A 21025-nucleotide genomic window follows, 5' to 3' on the forward strand; every position below is an offset into this window, starting at 1 on the left:
TAATAGGTATGTATCAGATGCTCAACATGCTCTGCTCACACCTACTGTAATGGTTGTGGCCTAAACCACACTAGACACTATGGAACACAAAGCTTTTTCTCATCTCATCCAGGAATATACAGGGTCTGAGGTCAGGGTAGCCTAGTGGTTAGAGTGTTGGACTAGTAACCGGAAGGTTGCAAGTTCAAACCCCTGAGCTGACAAGGTACACATCTGTTGTTCTACCCCTGAACAGGCAGTTAACCCACTGTTCATAGGCCATCATTGAAAATAAGAATGTGTTCTTAACTGACTTGCCTGGTAAAATAAATACATCTGCCTTTGGCCTAAAGAGCAGGAGCCCAGACTTCATCAAAGAAACTGGAAATACAGACATTCTCATCCTACAAGAAACATGAGGAGGAGACAGACTCACTGGTTGCCCTCTAGGTTACTTTAACTATTTTTTCATTTAATGAATTTTTTTTTTTTACAACTTTTATTTAACCAGGTAGGCCAGTTGAGAACACGTTCTCATTTACAACTGGGACCTTGCCAAAATAAAGCAATGCAGTGGGACAAATCAACAACATGTAAACATGTGTTTCCCATGCCAATAAAGCCCCTTGAATGTAACTTAATTAAAGGAGCCTGGATCCAAATAAATCAATAGATATAAGATTGAACAATGTTATTCAACTAAAAAACCCAATAGTGCATACTGTATATAACTCATTGGGCGGATTAGATTATTCTGAGCCATAGGGCACCGGACCCTGGCCTGTGACGTGCTGTGTAAAAACGGTGAGGGAGGAGCGCCCTTCTCGGATTGAACAGTATTCTGCGCTGCTCGGTCGTGTTGCCAACAAGGAAGCATCGTGTACCATGCAGAAATATAAAACATTTATTTTCCATGTTTTAATTTTCATAGTAGTTTTCATCCTGAAGGCAGATAACGCGTTTTTATCAAAGCAATCACCTACTCATTACTCCTTATGTCACTTTTGTTTGTTTTGAGACGATTTCGCCGTGGGTTTTGAACCGGGCACCTGGTTTACTTACGCACCGGAAGCAACCCGTTCCAAAACGAATGCAATCAACTTTCACCCTTTCAAATACGCCTACATGGGCGCCCGGGCGATATTAATCGAATCCCCACATTCTATAGACCTGATTTTGGGGTGTGTTCAAGAGAAACCATTCAATTGTGGTTAAAGATGTGAAAATGCAGTACTTTTAGATTAATTCAATTACACATGTTGGCAAAAGATGGAGTTTTTGTTCTAAATTCGTATCTCTTGTTCAGACATGATCGTTTCCTATACTGGCGAAGAATAAGCCACTATCGGACATTCTTTGGAGAAAGGGGTGTCAGTGCACACAAAAAAACTAATTGTTGTGGGCATGGACATCAAGCAATTTTCACATATAATATGTCACTGTCTGTCTGTCTCCAGTTGGCTGAAATGTTGCACTGACATTTTTTTTTCTCTCTGGCGAATACATGGTCACCCATAAACTGCTGGCTGACAAACTGGGGTCTCAAATGGGTCCGCGAGTAGTGTGGTTTCCGCTAAATAACACAGCCACAGTAATGTTTTCGTGAAAACAGAAATGTGATTTTTGTTAATAATTTACGGTTAGGTATAAGGATAATATTGTGGTTAAGGTTAGGTTTAAAATCCGATTTTAATAAGATAAATGATATAGGCGGGGTTTATGGCTGGGTTAACTAGTGACGACCGAGCAATGTGTGTTCGTCAGAGGCAGTACGCGAGTGCAACACCATTCGCAGTTCAATCACGCTGTTAGTAAAATGTTGACGACACCAATTTTCGGCTTTGTAGTTTAATATCCAGAGTGGTTTTGTGTTTCCGACACGGGGAAGAGAAGTCGACAGAGAAAGAAGCAGCATCACAATAGCAAGCCTGGTGGAAGGGATAGTACGGACAATGATGTAAGGTTTGATAGCTAATCATAGATAGCCGACTAACTTTAGCGGAACGTTACTGTACCTACCTAACTAACTTAGCTTCAAATTACTGTAACGTTATGCCAAGTCAAAGAGAGATTTAATTTCTCCATAGCGAGCCAGCAACTTTAATTGGATTACTATCGCACATCTCATTGCTTATCATACCTTGTTGACGTGCTTAACTAATTTAGCTATTGTATTTTGGTCCCAGATGTCTTTGTGCTGTCTTGCCGACTCCAATGACCATTCATTGGCATGTCAATGAGCTAGTAGCCTAGTGGTTAGAGCATTGGGCCAGTGACCAAAAGGTTGCTGGGATTGAATCGCTGACAAGGTAAAACTCTGTCATTCTGCCCCTGAACAAGGCAGTTCACCCACTGTTCCCCGGTAGCCCGTCATTGTAAATAAGAATTTGTTCTTAACTGACTTGCCTAGTTTAAAAAAAAGGAGAACCACCATCTGCATCACTGGATACAAGAGGTATGGAAGGGAATCTACTTAGCCAGACCTCTGCCATCAGGTCAGGGGTGTATTCACTATGAAGAAAATGGTATCAATCGGTGAGGAACACATCTAAATTTGTCCAATAGAAACACTTGATTCTTTGCCAAACATTTTCTGTTTTGCTACAGTGCACTAATAAAAGTGATCTTTCTCAGCCTGTGTAATGAGAACAAAATTGAAATTGATAAGGGGGGGTAGTGAGACAGCGTACACAGGTCTAGGACCAGGCTACTCTTGCTCTACATCAGGATCCACAATTATGAAGACTGTTGTCCAAAACACCCTCTATTAAACCTCTAAAATGCATTGAAAGGAATGTGTTGTCCATCTGTAGCCATGCCAAGTAGGTCCTCCACTGTCTGAAAAACGAGTACTTCAAGGAGATCCAGGAGGTTGTGATCGATGGGCAGAACATTTCCGACTTGCTAACTGGTTGAACCCGGTACGTGTATAACTACAACCAGTTAGCAAGTCGGACATTTTGGAGTTCCCTAGTTCCTGACTATATAGTGAACGCGGCATTACAGCCGCTAACCCTTTTTGCGTTGGTACCCAGATGAGCTAGCGTGGCTCACCAACATGAGCAGGAGGATTCTGGACATGTGTGCTGCTCCTGGATCCAAGACAGCCCACTTGATGGAGATGCTCCATTCTGATATGGACATACCCTTCCTTGGTAACGTGTGCAAAAATATGATCTAAAAAAAACCACATGATCCATTGGAGTGTGTAAATATAAAAGGCCATAAGTTGCTGAATGTATCTTTTCTGAAAAGGAATAATACACTAACAACACATTGTAGTCCTGGACATCTCTCTTTCGCTCTACCTTCTGCTTTGCAGAGGGCTTTGTGATAGCCAATGACATGGACAACAAGCGTTGCTACTGGCCGGTACACCAGGCTAAGAGACAGCCCCTCTATATCATGGTGGTGAACCACGATGCCTCCTGCATCCCCAGACTGCAGACAGTCACAGAGGACGGACAGAAGTACACACTGTTCTATGACCGCAGCCTCTGTGATGTCGCCTGGTGGTCATCAAAGAGTTAACCTGCTTAGCTGAGAGAGAAGTAGGGGAGAAAGAAAGGCAGGGGGAGACAAAACATCTGGGGGTTTTGTGTTTGACTGTCAGAACTCGACATGATATCTAGACAGTCAGCTATATGGAGCTATATAAACCTCATGGTTCTACCCTGTCTGTCCAATGATTGGTTGCTATACAGGGCAGGCTACTGCTTGTTTGTTTTTAGTAGGGGAAACAAGTGTGACTACAAGAATGAGACTGTGGGTAAAGTAACTCTCCCAGGTCAAATACTGAGTCTGACTGGTCCCACAATGCCAAGGCCTGGACTCCATCACTCACACAAATTTACTGTTAATTTCGAATACTTTTTGTTTCTTCTAACTTTTGTTAGTCTACATTGCCAAAGCAAGTGAAATAGACCATGTTTAATAGGTTTACATTTGGGACTCCAGAGTGGTGCAGCGATCTAAGGCACTGCATCTCAGTGCAAGAGGTGTCATTACAGTTCCTGGTTAGAATCCAGGCTGTATCACATCCGGCCGTGGTTGGGAGTCCTACAGGGCGGCGCACAATTGGCCCAGCATTGTCGGTGTTTGGCCGGGGTAGGCCGTCATTGTCAATAAGAATTTGTCCTTAACCGACTTGCCTAGTTAAATAAAGGTACAATTAAAAAAACAGATAAGCAGTCTGAAACCACGCTGTTGGAGTTCCTGTGTGGGAAGGCTGATTTTATTTTTATTTCACCTTTATTTAACCAGGTAGGCTAGTTGAGAACAAGTTCTCATTTGCAACTGCGACCTGGCCAAGATAAGAGTGTAGCAATTCGACACATACTACAACACAGAGTTACACATGGAATAAACAAAACATACAGTCAATAATACAGTAGAACAAAACAAAAAGTCTATATACAGTGAGTGCCAATGAGGTAAGTTAAGGAAATAAATAGGCCATGGTGGCGAAGTAATTACAATGTAGCAATTAAACACTGGAATGGTAGATCGGCAGAAGATGAATGTGCAGGTAGAGATACTGGGGTGCAAAGGAGCAAAATAAATAAATACCAGTATGGGGATGAGGTAGGTAGATAGCCTATCTGTAAACAGCCCAAGTACAGGTGCAGTGATCTGACAGCTGGTGCTTAAAGCTCAACTTTAAGCACCAACTTTAAAGCTCAGCTGGTGCTTAAAGCTCAACTAGCTTAAAGCTAGTGAGGGAGATGCTTCAGAGATTTTTGCAATTCGTTCCAGTCATGGGCAGCAGAGAACTGGAAGGAAACATGACCAAAGGAGGAATTGGCTTTGGGGGTGACCAGTGAGATATACAGTGGGGCAAAAAAGTATTTAGTCAGCCACCAATTGTGCAAGTTCTCCCACTTAAAAAGATGAGAGAGGCCTGTAATTTTCATCATAGGTACACTTCAACTATGACAGACACAATGAGGAAAAAGATCCAGAAAATCACATTGTAGGATTTTTTATGAATTTATTTGCAAATTATGGTGGAAAATAAGTATTTGGTCACCTACAAACAAGCAAGATTTATAATAATATAATAATATATGCCATTTAGCAGACGCTTTTATCCAAAGCGACTTACAGTCATGTGTGCATACATTCTACGTATGGGTGGTCCCGGGAATTGAACCCACTACCCTGGCGTTACAAGCGCCATGCTCTACCAACTGAGCTACAGAAGGACCAAGATTTCTGGCTCTCACAGACCTGTAACTTCTTTAAGAGGCTCCTCTGTCCACTCGTTCCCTGTATTAATGGCACCTGTTTGAACTTGTTATCAGTATAAAAGACACCTGTCCACAACCTCAAACAGTCACACTCCAAACTCCACTATGGCCAAGACCAAAGAGCTGTCAAAGGACACCAGAAACAATATTGTAGACCTGCACCAGGCTGGGAAGACTGAATCTGCTAAGCAGCTTGGTTTGAAGAAATCTACTGTGGGAGCAATTATTAGGAAATGGAAGACATACAAGACCACTGATAATCTCCCTCGATCTGGGGCTCCACGCAAGATCTCACCCCGTGGGGTCAAAATGATCACAAGAACGGTGAGCAAAAATCCCAGAACCACACGGTGAATGACCTGCAGAGAGCTGGGACCAAAGTAACAAAGCCTTCCATCAGTAACACACTACGCTGCCAGGGACTCAAATCCTGCAGTGCCAGACGTGTCCCCCTGCTTAAGCCAGTACATGTCCAGGCCCGTCTGAAGTTTGTTAGAGAGCATTTGGATGATCCACAAAGAAGATTGGGAGAATGTCATATGGTCAGATGAAACCAAAATATAACTTTTTGGTAAAAACTCAACTCGTCGTGTTTGGAGGACAAAGAATGCTGAGTTGCATCCAAAGAACACCATACCTACTGTGAAGCATGGAAGCGTGGAAACATCAGGCTTTGGGGCGGTTTTCTGCAAAGGGACCAGGACGACTGATCCGTGTAAAGGAAAGAATGAATGGGGTCATGTATCGTGAGATTTTGAGTGAAAATCTCCTTCCATCAGCAAGGACATTGAAGATTAAACGTGGCTGGGTCTTTCAGCATGACAATGATCCCAAACACACCGCCCAGGCAACGAAGGAGTGGCTTCGTAAGAAGCATTTCAAGGTCCTGGAGTGGCCTAGCCAGTCTCCAGATCTCAACCCCATAAAAAATCTTTGGAGGGAGTTGAAAGTCCGTGTTGCCCAGCAACAGCCCCAAAATATCACTGCTCTAGAGGAGATCACCATGGAGGAATGGGCCAAAATACCAGCAACAGTGTGTGAAAACCTTGTGAAGACTTAATACTTATTTTCCACCATAATTTGCAAATAAATTCATTAAAAATCCTACAATGTGATTTATCTGGATTTTCTTCTCTCATTCTGTCTGTCATAGTTGAAGTGTACCTTTGATGAAAATTACAGGCCTCTCATATTTTTAAGTGGGAGAACTTGCACAATTGGTGGCTGACTAAATACTTTTTTGCCCCACTGTACCTGCTGGCGCGTGTGCTACGAGTGGGTGCTGCTATGGTGACCAGTGAGCTGAGATAAGGCGGGGCTTTACCTAACAGAGACTTGTAGATAACCTGTAGCCAGTGGGTTTGGCGACGAGTATGAAGCGAGGGCCAACCAACGAGTGCGTACAGGTCGCAATGGTGGGTAGTGTATGGGGCTTTGGTGACAAAACGGATGGCACTGTGATAGACTGCATCCAGTTTGCTGAGTAGAGTATTGGAAGCTATTTTGTAGATGACATCGCCGAAGTTGAGGATCGGTAGAATAGTCAGTTTTACTAGGGTTAGTTTGGCAGGCGAGTGATGGAGGCTTTGTTGCGAAATAGAAAGGCGATTTTAGATTTGATTTTGGATTGTGTGTCTCCAAATCCGTATAGCAGTGCATGGTGTGGAGCAGCTAGCTGTAGGAGGGAGGATGGTCTACTCTACCTGTTCACTAAACACTGTAGAGGACGAAGCTGTCATAGCAACAGTACTGGAGAAGAGTAACACACACACATATGCATGCACAAATCCAGTGTCTCAGACACACCCACACCGGTGATAACTGCCTCATCTCCTTTGTCTCTCCCCAGGTGCGTTAGAGTTGGCAGATGCGTCCGCTGATCTCCCAGGGTTAAAATGGATGTCTGGAGTCACCAAATGGAAGGTATATATATAACTGTTGGACCACATGAGCTCCACCTCATGCCTAACAGTCACTGCTAGCAGCTACTAGAGGTACTTGATAGGCATGAGAGTCTAGCCACTACAATATTCATGATATTCCACAAACTTGTCAGTTTATTGATGACAGATTGAGACAGTTTTAGATTTTGCTTTCTCCCTTCTCCTCCTCCCCCCCATCTACAACTACCTCTCACACATACTTATTCTCTCTTCATTCTCTTTCTTTCCTAGTTGATGACTAAAGAGGGTCAGTGGTATAAGGACTGGTCAGAGGTGCCAGCCGACCACCACACACAGATCAGACCCACCATGTTCCCTCCCCCCTGGAGGAGGGGCTGCAGGGTAGCCTAGTGGTTAGAGCATTGGACTAGGTTGCAAGTTCAAATCCCCGAGCTGACAAGGTACAAATCTGTCGTTCTGCCCCTGAACAGGCAGTTAACCCACTGTTCCTAGGCCGTCATTGAAAATAAGAATTTGTTCTTAACTGACTTGCCTAGTTAAATAAAGGTAAAATAAATAAACATACGAACTCGTACACACCCACCGGCTCCACTTTATTTGGTTAGAATATGCCTAAGATGTCAACTTTCATGACAATCATGTACATTGTATTTGATACACCTGTGCACATTCACCTTTCCACACAGCTGCATACATATCTGATCGTAATCTGAGATAAATAATCAAATCTAGGCAGACTATCAAATCCCTGTGAAGGGTTGCTGGTTTTGTGTTTTGATTTCTACCAGCAGAGGGTGCTCTTGGCCCATATTTATCTCTTAATATATACATACACACACACAGTATCTATGTGTATTCAGTATGAGGATCCTGCCCCATCACCAGAACACTGGAGGCTTCTTTGTAGCTGTCCTGGTCAAGAAAGCCCCCATGTCCTGGAGCAGAACAATCCCCAAGGTACACACCTACATACTTGCACGGGAACATACACAGAAATGCTCACAGTCCACACATGGACACGCACACTTCACACACACATGGACACGCACACTTCACACACACATATGGACACGCACACTTCACACACACATGGACACGCACACTTCACACACCTTTGTTTTCTTGTTAACACAGGCACATCTCAGATAGAACGCAACACTGTCCGGTACCTCATTCACGAGAGAGAAGTTGCCACAAAAGTGAACTTTGATTATTTTCTCCAGTTGAGGAAGGAGCAGAGATCCAGCTCAGTGCCCCAGCCAGAGGACTCTCCAGTGGACACCCCCCTCCTTGAGAGACCCCTGGAGGATGGAGACGGAGGAGAGGAGGCAGGAGAGGACTCGCCCAAAGAGCTAGTCGATCAGACCAAGGAACCCAACGTGTGTGGGTGAGATGGGGGAGGGAGAGTGTGTGCAGGGTGGGAAATTAACTTTTTGGTCCACCAGCCACTGGCAGGTAGATAAGAAAATGTACCAACCACAGATTTCTTACCAGCCAAATTATTTTTCCCACCATAATCACTCCAAAAATCACCAAAATGAATGAGCATTCATTCTAATGTTTCTAAAACAAAAGTATTACTAGTAAGAAGTAATGGGGTATATTGTTTCATTTTATGTCATTGTTTTAACCTGCCTCTTAACCAATGCATCTTAAAATACATAATTTAGGGGGGATAACGTGAACCTTGAACGAGATGGCCGCATGAACTAAGAGCTCCGCACAAGTAGTTTCCAATTCCTAATCTTACCTCCACTCCAAGTTCACACTCATTTAGCTTTAGTAAGAAAAAGTCATGGCGGCTACAAAAGGCGACACAACAGGTGACATTTTTACCCGGACTCGAGTATTAGCGACGGAAAAAGCCTCCAAGAAGAAGCTAGCTTCAGACAAAACTAGCGCCATTAGCCAGGAGCAAGAGAACCCACTCCCCCACGAGGCACAACGAATGCCAACCTCGCACTCTGTCGAAGACATCCTTTCTGAGTTGAGATCCCAACGTACAGAACTAAACACTAAATTAGATGCCATTAACTCTCAGCTCAGTGCGATAGGGGGCAAGGTGACAATCCTGGAAAACGCTTTGCCTGACATCAACAACGAGATAACCATAAACGCGGGGCGCCTGCAAGAGGCAGAGGGGCGAATCCTATCCATGGAAAACTTATTGACAAATGCCATGGAAACAATAGCATATGCTAAAAAGAAAATTGAGCATCTGGAAGAGAAAACAGAGGACCTGGAAAACAGGGGGCGAAGGAATAATTGTGTTCTATTCAATCTGGGCGAAAAAGAAGAGGGAAACATGCCACTGATCCGCTACCTGCAAGACAAACTTCACGAGTGGCTCCACATGTCCACCGACAGACCCATAGAACTTGAGAGAGCTCACCGAGCACTGAGGCCCCCACCAGCAGCCAGACAACCACCGCGCCCAATCACCATACGTTTCCTGAGATTCACCGACAAGGAACGAGTCCTACAGGCGGCGAAAAACAACACCATCACAGTGGGAAACGCCAAACTCGCTTTACACCAGGACCTGTCAGCTGGAATACGCCGAAAGCGCCAAGAATTTGACGAAGTGAAGAAATACTCCATTGACCGAGGCATCTTCAGGGGATTCAAATACCCAAAGGAGCTCAGGATTCTTCACCAAGGAGCCCTGCGACACTTCAAAACTCCCGAAGAGGCAAAACGTTTTTTGAAAGACAATCCTGGCCAATGAGAAACAGACCATTGACTAAATGCGATCAATGCCATTACTAAAGGAGGTAAGACGACATATAGCCGATATCCAGAGACCCACCCCCTAAATGTCATTATAGCCGTCCAATTTATATTTATTTTCCTTTAACTGATAGGGATGGGCTGTATAGCCTAACCTAGGCCTACTAATGTTTCAGCCTAATGTTATTTCCCTGTTTTTTTGTTGCTATTATTACTTGGGGTTCCCTATGTCCCTTGGGGGAGGTATATGTAGGCTGGGCTATTGATTTTATTTTTCTCCCCTCTTTTACTGTGGTCTGGACGAGGGCAACTGTGTTATTTACTCAATGCGGGGTGGAGAGGATGAGGCATTTCTTTGGTGGGGAGAGAGAGGCGTTGCTAACTGTTCCCGGTTTTTGTTTTATTCGGAACACAGAATTGAGACTGAGCGGGGGGGGTAATAGATCCAACGGGATGTGTCGAGTTGTTTGGGAACTCGGCTGGGGTGTTCAGAGATTATTATTTTATGTACACCATTTATTTTCCTTTTATGTGAACGCAGCTGTAATTACTATCCACTTTTACCCAGCGATGACTTGCACTAAAGTTCCATTACTGCTCGATGACGATGACTAGTACCTTAAATCTATTGACATGGAACTGCCATGGTCTAGGGCATGCAATAAAACAAAAAAATATACTATGTGCTCTAAAAAAGGAAAAAGCAGACATCGCGCTATTACAAGAGACACACCTCTGTGATACTGAATATGCCAAACTCCGCAGAGCTTGGGTGGGACAGGTGTATTTCTCATCTTTCAAATCAAACAGTAGAGGCACAGCCATACTTATCCATAAAAATGTTCCATTCATAATTGACAAAAACAAATCTGATCCGGAGGGGAGATTTATTTTGATAACTGGGTCACTATATGGTCAACCAATTACTATATTAAACATATACGCCCCTAATACAGATACTCCTGCCTTCATGTCAAAAATGATAACCCTGTTCAATGAGCATTGTGTCTCCTTTGGTGTGGTGGCCGGAGATTTTAATTGTACCCTTAACCCAACCCTAGACAAATCATCTCAAGTCCCCACCACAAATCCTAGATCTGCAAAGATGTTGAACTCTCTTACTAAAGAGATGGGACTGATAGATATCTGGAGAGAGAATAATAGCTCATCTATGGACTATACATACTACTCTAATGTCCATAACACCTACTCCCGTATAGATTACATTTTTATCCCAAAGAGTTTCGTAAATTCAGCCACTTGTACAATCGGACCCATAGCACTTTCAGATCACGCCCTTGTCCACCTCCGCTTTGACCTCTGCAAAAACATCCCGAGGTCAAAGAGCTGGAAATTCAACACCTCCATGCTATCAAATGACGTGTTCCATACATTGGTAACTACATGGATAGACAACTACACACAAGACAATAAAGATTCTCCTGTTTCTCCGGCCACAATGTGGGACGCTGCTAAAGCCACACTAAGAGGTCATCTAATTGCATATGCTTCCTCTAAGAAAAAAGCAATGGAAGCACACAGGTGAGATCTTGAGAGGGAGCTGGAATGCTGTGAAAAATACATAAACACTCCCTAGACAGCACCTCCTGGAGTCATCTTAAAGCAGCCAAAGCCAAACTGAATTTGGACTACACTCGGGAGATAAAAAAAAAGTTTTCTTTACTAAACAGAAATACCATAATTATAGCAATAGGCCCAGTATATTGCTTACTTACCAATTAAAAAAGGAGCAGTCAGAGCGTACAATCATGACTATCCGAACAGCAGAGGACGAGGTCACATATGACCCAAAAAATATCAATTAAACTTTTCATGATTTTTACTGCAAACTATATACCTTTGAGAGAAAACACACGGAGGCAGAACTCCACTCTTTCCTAGAGGGAATCTCGCTACCTAAACTATCAGTGACCGACCAAGAAGATCTCAACTCCCCCTTCACTCCTGAGGAGATCCTGGAGGCAATTACCTCCATGCCACCTAATAAGTCCCCAGGCCCAGATGGATTCCCCAGAGAGTTCTACAAAGCTTTTTGGCCCCAGCTCAGCCCTATCTTCATGCCAATGCTGGAGGATTTTTGCAAAAACGGAGTTCTCCCAGACTCAATGCACACAGCTCGCATTACAGTGTTGCTAAAAAAGGACAAGGACCCCCTATCCTGCTCGTCCTTCCAGCCCATAAGCTTGTTGGATTTCGACTATAAAATAATTACCAAATTGCTCGCCAAAAGACTAAACACTCTTCTTCCCAAAATAATAAAAGCGGACCAAACTGGATTTATTAGAGACAGATACTCTTCTGATAACATTCGCCGTATTTTTGATATTATTGATCAAGTAAACACACAGAAGACCCCTGTCCTGCTGGCTTCACTGGATGCTGAGAAGGCGTTTGACAGGATGGAGTGGAGCTTTCTGTTTTCAGTCTTAGAAAAGTTCATATGGGCCCAAATTTTATTAAATGGATCAAATCACTATACTCTCATCCAAATGCCATGGTGACTACTAATGGACTGAACTCTGACAGATTCCCTCTGGAACGGGGCACAAGACAAGGGTGCTCGTTGTCCCCGCTGCTCTACTTGTTGGGGGCGGAGCCTCTGGCAGAGCTGATAAGGAGCAATCCAAGTATTATGGGTGTTTCTGCAGGCGGCCTGCAGCACAAGATTTTGCTTTACGCGGATGATGTCTTGCTCTACATATCCAACCCTGAGAAATCCCTCCCTCTCATTTTAGACACAATTGCTCAGTATGGCAAGTTTTCAGGTTATAAGATCAATTTTAACAAATCCACTGTCTGCCCTCTCAATATTACACTCACCAGCTCTATGAAGACACTTTGTCCTTTCCAATGGAAAACACAGGGGTTTCAATACCTCGGGATCTTCATAACACCAGATCTGAATAGCCTTTTTAAGGAAAATTATCTTCCACTCCTGGATCGAATCAAGAACGATCTCCAAACCTGGATCTCCCTCCCAATTAGCTTAGTAGGAAGAATTAATATAATCCGTATGAACGTCCTCCCTAAACTGACTACTTATTTCAGATGCTCCCATGCTATCTCCCAGTGTCCTTCTTCAAAACAACTAACCAAAGCATCACCAAATTTATATGGGGCAATAAAAAACCTAGGATCAAGTTTTCCACTATCGAAACCTGAATCTAAGGGTGGTCTTGCCCTTCCCTCCCTTCAATTGTACTACTGGTCTGCCCAAATCCGCAACATGCTAACATGGATCACAAACAGACAAGAGTCAACGTGGATTCAGATAGAAGCCCAATCCTGTGGTTCATTGCCCTTAAGCTCAATTATATTCATTAATAACTTTAGTGAAGTGGGCAACATAGCAAAAATCTTTGTGATTTACAGCACCCTACTAGCGTGGAGGGACTGTAAGAAATACCTGGGCATTTCCTCCCAAATATGTTCTCACTCACCTATAGTAGGCAACCCAGACTTGCCAAAAGCCCTGAGGGATGCCAACTTTAATCTTTGGCATACTCTAGGAATCAGGACCTTTTCAGACCTATTTCATCAGAAAACCACTACACTGAAATCCTTTCAAGAGCTCTGCAGTGAATTCGATGTGCCAAGATCCCATTTTTTTTTTTAAATATCTTCAAATTAGACATGTAATTTCCTCATTTACCTCCAAGAGGAGGTTTAGAACTCAGTTGAATGAAGTTGAAACCCTTCTTGTCACAGCACAATCCATTAAAGGCAAAATATCTTACATCTATAGACTCCTTTCTGAGAAAGGAAGCTCCTCCTTTACTCCTTTGAAAATAATCTGAGAAAAGGACCTTGGTCTGACTATCAGTGATGAGTTATGGGCGGAGGTTTGCGACAGGGTATACTGCTCCTCTACCAGTGTAAAAATGAAAGAATCTAATTACACATTTTTATACAAATTTTATTATACTCCTTTGAGACTCCATAGAATGAAAACAGATATGTCTCCTAACTGTAAAATATGTACCTCTGAAAGTGGAACCTATATGCATGTATTTTGGAGCTGTAGAGAGTGCCAGATACTGCTGCACAGAAAATACTAGAGGTACATTTTGATATGACCCCGTGTATCTATCTTCCTAATGCCCAGCAGGACTTTGTTCTTGATCCTGACAGAGAGAATTTGCTTATGACTATTACATACTTTGCTAAGAAATGTATTCTTCTATTGTGGGCCTCTAATACCCCTCCTACATTTAAATGTGGATTGACCAGATTGTTGACTTTCTTCCTCTTGAAAAGCTCACTTATGACCTCCACAAGAGACAGCCCAAGTTTGATAGACTCTGGTCTCCACTATTCAACTATATTTCAAACTGGACAGAGTGAACGGGGTGACTAGGGAAATGTGCAGATACATGTTGTGTAAGGTACTGTAAAACCTAAAAATGAATTATTGGCCCGTCGTCTCAGCGAATGCTTGAAATAGCTGATAAGAACCTTGATAGTGCTGCTGCAAGTGTTATATGTTTTTTTGTGTGTTTTTATTTTAATTTAGTTTTTGAGTACATGTGTGTGTGTGTGTGTGTGTGTGTGTGTGTGTGTGTGTGTGTGTGTGTGTGTGTGTGTGTGTGTGTGTGTGTGTGTGTGTGTGTGTGTGTGTGTGTGTGTGTGTATGTATGTATATGTGTGTATGTATTTACGTATGTATGTATGTATGTATGTATGTATGTATGTATGTATGTATGTATGTATGTATGTATGTATGTATGTATGTATGTATGCACCAAGGAAAATAAATAGATTAAGAAAAATAAATGTTTTTATTTGACTTCATTTTAATTGTATTTTTATTTTTTATTTTTTCAAATGTATTATTATTTTTTGACTTTTTTTTTTTAAGCCTGTCACATCTGTGAATGTGGAATGTGTTTTGTTGGTTGATTGAAAAACAAGAAAACTTAATAAAACTTTAAATTGAAAAAAAAAATACATAATTGAAATACTATAGTAAGAACAGAAACAGTTCTACAGCTGAACATCAGAATCAACAAAGTGCCTGCCCTGCCACAAATGCTGAGTGATACAGCTCATGTATGACATTTTACAAAGAGTACATATGTTCCTAACTAGAAATGTAGACGCACACAAATACATCTACTAGAACAATTACAATGTTTGAGTGTTTTAATGACAGGAAATTACAAAAAGTTCAAGAGTTAAAGTTTTGGGGAGTGATACATACTCAATCAAGCACAATCATTACGTGATACAAATGTTCAGCTTCCCCTTTAAGGGACAGGGCGTTACCGTGGTAATTTGAACACTCCCCTGTGAAGGAAAATCTGACTGCAATGTCTTCTTAACAGAAGGCAGTTGCAGCAAACTCAAACTAATATTGAAAAACAACCTAGTATATGAACAAAATTATGTAACTGGCAAAGAAACACGAGGGAGAAAGTCACACTTTAGAAGCCTTTCTTGTCAATTCGACCAACTTCTTTCTACATGTGGGCTTTGGATTTTTTTGAAATGCTCTGTGTGACCATCCGCCAACATGCCTGGTGAAATAGACATTCTTCCCTACCAATGACAATCTACCCACATTTGGTGGGTGTTAATTTCCAACAGTGTGTATCTTCTGACTCTGCTCCAGGCTTCCCAATAAAAAAATGAAGACTTCAGCATGATTTTAAAGAAGACCCCTTTGTCCTCCTAACTGAAGACTACCCGGTCTTCCCACCTATAGACTGAGTATTTGTTCTCTGACGGATTGCAACCTATGTAAGCAGCTGCTTGATATCAGCGCTACCTGTATGGAGGGGAGACTGTTTTGACCAAACATAGATAGTATTACCTTTACACGGTAATGAACACTGAACAAAAAAAGATCAATTTAAAAGGTTTTTCAGAGTTTTACAGTTCATATAGGGAAATCAGTCAATTTAAATACATTTATTAGGCCCTAATCTATGGTTTCACATGACGGGCAATACAGATATGAATCTGTTGGTCACAGATACACATTTAATTTAAGTTATCAGACAACTAGTCAGTATCTGGTGTGACCATTTTGCCTCATGCAGCACGACATCTCCTTCGCATTGAGTTGATCAGGCTGTTGATTGTGGCCTGTGGAATGTTGTCCTACTCTTCTTCGATGGCTGTGTGAAGTTGCTGGATATTGGCGGGAACTGGAACACACTGTCGTACACGTCGATCCAGAACATCCCAAACATGCTCAATGGGTGACCTGTCTGGTATACAGGCCATGAAAGAACTGGGACATTTTTCAGCTTCCAGGCATTGTGTACAGATCCTTGTGAAATGGGATCATGCTGAAACATGAGGTGATGGCGGCGGATGAATGGCAATGGGCATCAGGATGTCGTCACAGTATCTCGTCACAGTATCTCTGTGCATTCAAATTGCCATCAATAAAATACAATTGTGTTTGTTGTCTGCAGCTTATGCCTATACATACCATAACCCCACCACCACCATGGGGCTCTCTGTTCACAACATTGACATCAGCAAACCACTCGCCCACACAACGCCATACACGCTGTCTGCCATCTACCCGGTACAGTCGAAACCGGGATTCATCTGTGAAGAGCACACTTCTCCAGCGTGCCATCGGTTACGATGCCGTACTGCAGTCAGGTCAAGACCCTGGTGAAGAAGACGAGCACACAGATTAACTTCCCTGAGACGGTTTCTGAAAGTTTGTGCAGAAATTCTTTATTGGCGCAGACCCACAGTTTCATTAGCTGTCTGGGTGGCTGGTTTCAGACGATCCCACAGGTGAAGAAGCAGGATGTGGAGTTCCTGCGCTGGCGTGGTTACACGTGGTCTGCGGTTGTGAGGTCGGTTGGACATACTGCCAAATTCTCTAAAATGACGTTGGTAGAGAAATTAACATTCCATTCTCTGGCAACCGCTCTGGTGGACATTCCTACAGTCAGCATGCCAATTGCACGCTCCCACAATACTTGAGACATCTTGTGGCGTTGTGACAAAATTGCATATTTTATTGGCCTTTTATTATCCCCAACACATGGCACACCTGTGTAATGATCATGCTGATCATCACCCAACTACCTCATCCCCATTGTTTTTGTTTTTTTGCTCTTTTGCACCCCAGTATTTCTACTTGCACATCATCATCTGCACATCTATCACTCCAGTGTTAATGCTGAATTGTAATTATTTCGCCTCTATGCCTTATTTATTTCCTTACCTCCCTAATCGTACTGCAATTGCACACACTGTACATATACTTTTCTATTAAGTTATTGACTGTGCGTTTGTTTATCCCATGTGTAACTCTGTGTTGTTGTTTTTGTCACACTGCTTTGCTTTATCTTGGCCAGGTCACAGTTGTAAATGAGAACTTGTTCTCAACTGGCCTACCTGGTGAAATAAAAAAATGTTCAATCAGCTTCTTGATATGCCAGACCTGCCAGGTGATATATTTTCTTGGCAAAAGAGATGCTCACTAACAAGGATATAAACAAATTTGTGCACAAAATTTAAGCGAAATAAGCTTTTTGCGTGTGGAAAATGTCTGGAGTCTCATGAAACATGGGCCCAACACTTTACATGTTGCGTTTTATATTTTTGTTCAGTGTACAGGTTTTGATTGATAACTTAATCTATTCCATAATGTGTGTGTTGCTGGTCCTTCTATGACCTGTCTCCAGAATTCCCTAAAACCCCTCTCATCCCAAATCCCGCTAGTACACTCAGCACCTGCGCAGGTGGATGTGTGTGTGTGCCTCCAAGCAGTCAGATAACCACTCCCTTTTTGTAAGTTTGGACACACCTACTCATTCCAGGGTTTTTTGTTATTTTGACTATTTTCTACATTATAGAAGGGCTATTTGACCAAGGAGAGTGAAGAAGTGCTGCATCAGATGATCTGGCCTCCACAATTACCCGACCTCAATCCAATTGAGATGGTTTGGGATTTGTGAAGGAAAAGCATCCAACAAGTGCTCAGCATATGTGGGAACTCCTTCAAGACTGTTGGAAAGCATTCCAGGTGAACCTGGTTGAGAGAATGCCAAGAGTGTGCAAAGCTGTCATCAAGGCAAAGGGTGGCTACTTTGAAGAATACAATGTATACACTACCGTTGGTACTGTATATATATGTACATGCATATACACTGATTGTACAAAACATTAAGAACACCTGCTCTTTCCATGACACAGACTGACCAGGTGAATCCAAGTGAAAGCTATGATCTCTTATTGATGACATCTGTTATCCACTTCAATCAGTGTAGATGAAGGGGAGATGGTTTAAAGAATGATTTTTAAGCCTTGAGACAATTGAGACATGGATTGTGTATGTGTGCCATTCAGAGCGGCAAGACATAAGATTTGAGTGCCTTTGAACAGGTTATGGTATAGGTGCAAAGCACACCGGTTTCAATGTGTCAAGAACTGCAACGCTGCTGGGTTTCCTGTGTGTATCAAGAATGGTCCACCACCCAATGGACATCCAGCCAACTTGACACAACTGTGGGAAGCATTGGAATCAACATGGGCCAGCATCCCTGTGGGATGCTTTCGACAACTTTGTAGAGTCCATGTCCAGACAAATTGAGGCTGTTGAGGGCAAAAGGGGGTGCAACTGAATATCAGGAAGGTATGCACAAATAAAACATTTTGTTCAGTTTTTACATGCATGCAGAATACTCAGCACGGTTCTGGCTCAATGATGTGTGACAAAATATTGTAAGAAGCAATGGCTTATTTGAAATCCAAACGATTATTCAAAACATTGAAATCAGAAGCAATCTGTAAATATGTTGCTGAAACAGATGTTATTCTCAAGCACTGTAATTTAATTATTTTGTGTGTTTTGCAGGTGATCAACACAGAGGTGTATGTGGTCTCTCAACAGCGACGAGGAGGAGTTTGGCTGTGTCTTCAGACTTGCCCAGGAGGTAGGTACACGTGTATTAATATTCTAGACTTTCAGATAACATGGGAAATGCACACGCGCACATACGGCAGTACACATGAGTACACGCACTCATTAATCTCTCTCCCTCCTCATCCCTCTCTCCTCCAGGGTATCTATACTCTGTTCCCCTACATCTGCTCCAGGATGATCACAATCAGTGTTGAGGACATCAAGATTCTACTGACTCAGGAGAACCCGTACCTCAACAACCTGGAGGATGATGCTCACCAAAAGGCCAAGAAGATTGGTACAGTCGTGCTTTTTGTTTTTCCTTCAAAGCCGTCTATGTTCTGTACTGTGTGGCTGTAGGGTGGTGGCTTTGTGTGTGTTCATGCAGTGTTTCTGTTTCTACAGAAATGGGAAGCATTGTTCTAAAGTATCGGCCTGATAGTAGGTAAGTATCCATTTAGTCTCTGTCCATGTATTATTTACTGTTATCAGAGAATTCACCCTCTTTCTCTCTCCAACCATCTCCTCAGTAACCCTCATTGTCCACAGTGTCCTATAGAGCTGTGTGGCTGGAGAGGCAAGACCTCCATCAGAGCTTTTGTACCCCGCAACGAGAGGTTCCACTACCTCCGCATGCTGGGGGTCGAGGTATTCCGGAACAAACAGGGACCGGGGCCCAGGGAGAAGAGGAGAAGGTGGAGACGGAGAACGGGAACAAAAATGGCAGCATAAAAGAGGAATTGAAAGTAGAGGTGACGAGCACCTGACAGGGGAGGGGAGATATTTACCAGCACCTGAGGGGAGGAGTAGAAATACATTTGTATCTCATTAGTCTTAACAAGTTTCCCTCTCTTTGTCTCCACCATATTGGTTTCACCCTTCTGTTTTTATATCAGTGGAGATATAGGTGAGGCGTTGAACCTCTTTAGACTATTGCGACACAGGGATTAAGGGAAAGGGAGGAGGAGGTGCTGTATGAGCTGGAGCTATGCTGGCCAGACTAGGGCTAGACCAAATGTGAGGGAGAAGAGATGAGTGGGGTAGCTCAGTAGAACTTCTAATCCACTGCCATAGCAGAAAGGCCACCCCTTGACCGAGCACCTGGTCTTCCATGCTCCCCCAGACTTGGTACACTCCAGGGGTCGACGCTTTAGTAAATTATTTTAGTTTCTACTGCTGATTTGTTTTAACAGGGAACTCCACTGGCAAACAACTTTTTAAAATTATTATTATTGTTCATGTTTGAATGTTTATCAACGGCTATTTCATTTTCTATCATTGTAAGGAAGATGGAATTGATTAAAGATATTAAATTCATATACAGTCTCTGAAGTGCATTGAAATTGAATCTAACCCCAAATCTGCTTCCCACGCGCACACACACACACACAAACATGCACAATCTCTCAAAGTAACTGCCTTTATGTGGTTGCCATGGCGACTTAAACTGCATCATATTACACAAACATACACAACCCCCCCCATCAGCCACATCTCTCCTGTTTATTACCAATCTCTGCTGCCATGACGACCATGCAGCCACCCCAGGAAAGAGAGTATACTCCTTTCTCATTCCACCCTTTTCTCCCACTGGAAGAGGGAGAACAGAGAAAATGTTTCTTCTCCTTAGCCACCCTTCCATCCTTCCCCTCTTCTCTCATCCTGTCTCAAACTAATGTGGGCATAAGGAAGAGGGAGCAAAGGCCACCCATAGACAGTGCAAAAGAGAGGGGCTAGATAGGCTATATAGAGGGAGATTGAAAAGGGAAAACATTTTGTTACATTACAGCCTTATTCAAAAATGGATTTAAAAAAATGTAATCTTCAACCTACACAATACACATTGACAAAGTGAAAACAGGTTTTTAGAAATGTTTGCATATGTATAAAAATACGAATACCTAATTTGCTATGAAACTCAAAATTGAGCTCAGGTGCATCCTATTTACATTGATCCTCAATGTTTTCTGCAACTTGATTGGAGTCCACCTCCACACACTTTTCTATATACGGTCCCACAGTTGACAGTGCATATTAACAGAAACCAAGCCATGAGGTCAAAGGAATTGTCAGCAGAGCTCCGAAACAGGATTGCGTCGAGTCACAGATCTTTGGAAGGGTACCAAAAAATGTCTGCAGTATTGAAGGTCCCCAAGAACGCAGAGTCCTCCATCATTCTAAAATGGAAGAAGTATAGAATCACCAAGACACTTGGAGCTGGCTGGCTGGCTAAACCGAGCAATTGGGATAGAAGGGCCTTGGTC

General features: G+C 42.7%; 1 protein-coding gene across 3 annotated transcripts; it reads left to right on the forward strand.

Moving 5' to 3' along the window:
• The first annotated feature begins 1557 nt into the window (after window positions 1–1557).
• Window positions 1558–20060, forward strand: LOC118397659 (RNA cytosine-C(5)-methyltransferase NSUN2-like). Of its 3 annotated transcripts, none has more exons than XM_052470089.1 (9): window positions 1558–1936; window positions 7078–7151; window positions 7403–7572; window positions 7993–8089; window positions 8356–8519; window positions 18714–18792; window positions 18921–19059; window positions 19167–19206; window positions 19292–20060. In XM_052470089.1, the coding sequence occupies exons 6-9, from the start codon at window positions 18733–18735 to the stop codon at window positions 19491–19493; spliced, it is 441 nt and encodes a 146-aa protein (XP_052326049.1). In that variant the 5' UTR covers window positions 1558–1936; window positions 7078–7151; window positions 7403–7572; window positions 7993–8089; window positions 8356–8519; window positions 18714–18732; the 3' UTR covers window positions 19494–20060. The 3 variants fall into 3 exon arrangements, with proteins under 3 accessions (XP_052326049.1, XP_052326051.1, XP_052326050.1); XM_052470091.1 differs by having other exon boundaries at window positions 8356–8511; XM_052470090.1 differs by having other exon boundaries at window positions 8018–8089.
• Window positions 20061–21025: the final 965 nt, after the last annotated feature.

The sequence above is a fragment of the Oncorhynchus keta genome, chromosome 19, assembly GCF_023373465.1.
Source record: "Oncorhynchus keta strain PuntledgeMale-10-30-2019 chromosome 19, Oket_V2, whole genome shotgun sequence".
In the NCBI taxonomy this organism is placed as follows: domain Eukaryota; kingdom Metazoa; phylum Chordata; class Actinopteri; order Salmoniformes; family Salmonidae; genus Oncorhynchus; species Oncorhynchus keta.